Source organism: Penaeus japonicus, unplaced genomic scaffold (genome assembly GCF_977035675.1).
Source record: "Penaeus japonicus unplaced genomic scaffold, GWHDUDI00000001_assembly GWHDUDI00000023, whole genome shotgun sequence".
Classification (NCBI taxonomy): domain Eukaryota; kingdom Metazoa; phylum Arthropoda; class Malacostraca; order Decapoda; family Penaeidae; genus Penaeus; species Penaeus japonicus.
Genome location: NW_028234425.1, coordinates 14,808,819 through 14,813,818, shown reverse-complemented (window position 1 = coordinate 14,813,818; position 5,000 = coordinate 14,808,819). Strand labels below are relative to the sequence as shown.

Sequence of the window (5,000 nt, the reverse complement as noted above, 5' to 3'; positions counted from 1 at the left end):
ATTAATTGTGACCTTGTGGACCATTAATTTACTTGCTAAGACTTGATCTGAGACAGCATCTTGACACTTCTCAATGACTCTACCTATGATACTCCAGCCTAACAATGTTTTATGGCATAGGGTTCATCATCCTTTCCAAGGATCAATTCCCTTGGTTTAATAGCACGCATACAAGTCAAGCCAATCAAGAGTCCTATTTCGATGTTACTATCATATGCCATCAATTTGGGTGCTATTCTTTGTAGATGAGGCCATCCTTCTACACTTTCTGGCCTTGATATTTGATCCCTTTTAGCTGGAATATCTCGTGAATATGTCGCTGGAAGTGACACGTCTGTACATTAATTTATGCCACGCACCACGAGTCCCTTATTTTTTGTACTTGCAACTGTTTCTTCCCCTAATACTGTTGCTAATATTAGGTGGACTTTGTGGCCCTTAGTTCCTAATTTATTCAAAATGGATTCTTTTATGAAACAGGCATCTGATTGTTCATTTAATAATGCATAAACTAAGATTCTGTTACAAACATTACTTTCATGATGTAACCACACTGGCACTATCATTGTATTTGTCATACACTCTGTGTGCTTTATCTTTACCTTATTGGAGACTATATCATTTTTGGGCTCTTCACTAACCTTATCTGAGGTGATGTCCTCAGCTGTTGACCTATTGTACAGTTACAGTTTTCTCAGCTTCTCTTTCTTTGATCCTTTTAAGTAAAGCTTCCCTTTCCTTGATTTTTTCAAGTATAGCCTCGTGAAGAGAAGTTGGATGACATCTTTTACACACTGCACACATCTTTCTTTTTCTACAATTTTTAATGATATGGCCAAACTTTAAACAACCTCTACAAATAAATGACCCTTGGACATATTCCATTTTTTCTTTATTACTGAGTTCACCAAACTCTTTACACGAATCTAGATCATGTTCTCCATTACAGTAGTGACAATGGAATTTCTTTCTTACATTTAGTCCTTTGTCATCTCTTTTTAACTCTGATTCCTTAACCCCAGTTGAGTTGGCCACTAACCTCTTTGTTCCAACTCTACTAGTTTGCGATCTAACTTCCTTCTTACTCTTTAAGTCACCTACATCATACTTTTGACTTATTGACATCACTGCACAATAAGAAGAAATTGGATGGCAAGCTTTCTTTGCCTCTACTTCTATAAATTCACAAAAAACATTAAATGTCGGATAACCTGAACCATTTACAGACCATCTATAGACTATAGAGTTCCACCTTTCTATTAGAGATGGAGTTAACTTTTGTAACATCTTGTTGTTTTCTTGAGGGTCATCCAAGATATTAAGAAAATCAGATGTTTTCATTACCATTAAACAGTTCTTCAAGAAATCTGAAAATTTCTGTAGTGCGTGACCATCATTTCTCAAAATCTTTGGCCACTCACTCAGTTTCTTCCTAAAGGCATTTGCTACAATGAATTTATTACCATACCTATCTTCTAATATGCCTTTAGCCTCACGAAAAGCTTCTTCATTGTGAATTCGTAGAAGTCCTCTTATTGCTTCTTTGGCTGCCCCACTAGTATATTTACCAAGATAAAAAAGTTTCTCAGCTGGCTTTGTTACACGTGATTTGTTACACTCCAATAAATCACCACTGAAAACTTCTGGCTCTGGCCGTGGCAATTCATTTTTGTTTTTTGAGGACAAAATATCAACCACTTCCCTCAATACATTGATGTCCACTAATGAACTTGTTCTATCTTGTCTAGTTGATACATGTGGTCTTTTCAATTCTGATTCTGGTTTAAAACCTTTAGCTTTTGGGTTAAGTACTGGACTTGGTAAGTGAGTATACTCTAATTTAGACACTTCCCTCTCTAATTCAGCCATACCAGATAAATCATGGACATTTATTTCCTGTTTATATAAACTAGGTTTTATTTCCCTGTCTTCTAACTGGTTGCTATCAAGCGAATCTAAATATTTATGAAGATGTAGTGTCTCACTTAAATTATCTACTTCATACTCAGGCAGTACTAATTTCTCATCTTCCGTTGCATTTACAATATTCAATTCTGCTTGAGTAGCTACTAAATCTTTTATGACAAGATTTTTCTTGTGCTCCATTACCCTTTCATGGAACTGAAGCTCAGTTTGTAGCTTAGCTAACTTTGTAAGTAACTGCTCCTTCTTATTAATGCTCTGAGATCTGTTAGTAGACTGAGAATGCCTTGATAATTTACTAGATTGTGACTTTACTGATTTTGTCTCTTGCTTGAACTCATTCATTTTACTCTCAATTTGGTGCATGCAAGTTTCATGAACCTTTTCATCATTGTTTAACTCCTGTGACAATTTCTCTTGTGAATTTGGATCTACTTCTATTAACAAAATAAAGGCAGTTACTACTTCATTAAACTGTGACACTGCTGCCTTTTTATGTATTCTAAGCTGATCCACACTTATTACACTTTCTAGACAAAACATTATATCTGTAAGTGCCTTTCTCCATGCTTGCTTAGCTGCCAATAACCTTTTTGAAAGCTGTGTTATTTGATACTCACGTCCTTTCTCTGTTAAAACTCTTAATCTAGCACCCTTCATTTCATCATTAACCTCAGTCTGTTGAGGTTGTTCACTTCCAGCTTCTTCAGTGGCACTCATTTTGACACTATTTACGTATCACTGACCTAATTAGAACTAATGACTACCATAAACATACTTTTTCATCAGAAGTTCACGAGCTGTCGGTGAGTCTTGTAGAAGGATTAGATTCTTTGAAGAACGGAGATCTTTGTAGTAATTCAACAGGTTACTTCTTAGCCTTTGCTGCAGCTCCAACAGGCCTGGATTCTGCTGCTGCACCCGAGAGGAGTTATACTGATGATCTTCTCATGTATTAGCTATCTTGACTCATCTCGAAGCATGGGTTATACTGGTGTATCTTCGAGGAATGAGGTTTACTGCACCCGAGAGGCTTGAGTTTTACTGAACCCACGTGGCATGGGTTTTACTATACCACCCATAAGGCGTGAGTCTTACTAAACTCAAGAGGCATGAGTTTTACTATACCCGGGAGGAATTGAGTTTTACTGTCGCAGAGGGCCAAGTCTTGATGGGTTGTACAGGGAAAATCTTGTGGAAATTTTGTGGGTTTTATTGATTCTTCTATACAACTTGAATCTTCATTCCCATCCATATTGTTTATTCCCGTAAAACTGAAAATGTAAAGCATTCCTTTCTAATTCAAGTTTAACATATTGATCTTATATCATATAACATAATCAATCAACTACAATATATCTTGACACCATCATATATCAAATTTCTATTCTAGTATAAACATATATTGCAAGATTACATAAATATAATAAGATAAATACCTCAGACATCTCACCTGGCTTCTCTGAGTCACAAAATGGCTTCCAATTGTTTTCATGCAATTAGTTATGCAGATTGCCTATAGGAGGCGTACATCAGAAAACGATATAAGGGGATACTAATCTATTTAATACATATCCCTATTGTTAGTACATATCATAATTTTTAGGAACTTGGAGTATCACATTTGAGTATAAATGTAGCCACATTAACATATATATATTTCTATATATATATATATATATATATATATATATATATATATATACATATATACATATCTATATATATAATATATATATATATATATATATATATATATATATATATATATATATATATATATATATATATTATAATATATATATATATATATATATATATATATATATATATATATATATATATATATATATGTATATATATATATACATATATATATAAAATAAAACTTTTCAGAACGTCACCTTCCTTTTGGCAAATTGATAAACGCTTTTGATCGCAGCCTCCCTCCCCCTTTTAATCCCTCCTTCGACTAAAGGATTCTTCAGACGAGAAAAGCGAACGACTGAAGAAAAGGAGGGCGCCCGAAACAGGAGGGGAAGAGGTAGCTAATCAGCTAAAGGACCCTCGTCGCCCTCATTGAGCTTCGCTGCTGTTTCAACGGTTGCCTCGTCCCGTCGTGTGTTTCTGTCCCCCCTGCATCCCCTTCTATCATTCTTTTCCTTCATCTCTTTCCGTCCCCCAGAATCTCCTTCTATCATGTCTTTCTTTCATCTCTTTCTGTCCCCCCAGCATCCCCTTCTATCATGTCTTTCCTTCCTCTCTTTCTGTTCCCTTAGCATCCCCTTCTATCATGTTTTTCCTTCATCTCTTTCTGTCCCTCAGCATCCCCTTCTATCATGTCTTTCCTTCATCTCTTTCTGTTCCCTTAGCATCCCCTTCTATCATGTCTTTCTTTCCTCTCTTTTTGTTCCCTTTGCATCCCCGTCTATCATGTCTTTCTTTCCTCTCTTTCTGTTCCCTTAGCATCCCCTTCTATCATGTCTTTCTTTCCTCTCTTTCTGTTCCCTTAGCATCCCCTTCTATCATGTCTTTCTTTCCTCTCTTTCTGTTCCCTTAGCATCCCCTTCTATCATGTCTTTCTTTCCTCTCTTTCTGTTCCCTTAGCATCCCCTTCTATCATGTCTTTCTTTCCTCTCTTTCTGTTCCCTTAGCATCCCCTTCTATCATGTCTTTCTTTCCTCTCTTTCTGTTCCCTTAGCATCCCCTTCTATCATGTCTTTCTTTCCTCTCTTTCTGTTCCCTTAGCATCCCCTTCTATCATGTCTTTCCTTCATCTCTTTCTGTTCCCTTAGCATCCCTTTCTATCATGTCTTTCCTTCATCTCTTTCTGTTCCCTTAGCATCCCCTTCTATCATGTCTTTCCTTCCTCTCTTTCTGTTCCCTTAGCATCCCCTTCTATCATGTCTTTCCTTCCTCTCTTTCTGTTCCCTTAGCATCCCTTTCTATCATGTCTTTCCTTCATCTCTTTCTGTTCCCTTAGCATCCCTTTCTATCATGTCTTTCCTTCATCTCTTTCTGTTCCCTTAGCATCCCCTTCTATCATGTCTTTCCTTCCTCTCTTTCTGTTCCCTTAG

General features: G+C 36.4%; 1 protein-coding gene across 1 annotated transcript in view; it reads right to left on the bottom strand.

Moving 5' to 3' along the window:
* Positions 1 to 107: 107 nt before the first annotated feature.
* LOC147469171 (uncharacterized) overlaps positions 108 to 5,000 on the bottom strand; it is a 322,383-nt gene continuing 317,490 nt past the window's right edge. Inside the window, exon 2 of the mRNA XM_086550134.1 lies at positions 108 to 3,197. Coding sequence (XP_086406260.1) covers positions 673 to 2,643 — 1,971 coding nt within the window. The 5' untranslated portion in view covers positions 2,644 to 3,197 and the 3' untranslated portion in view covers positions 108 to 672. The remainder of the gene's footprint in view (positions 3,198 to 5,000) is intronic.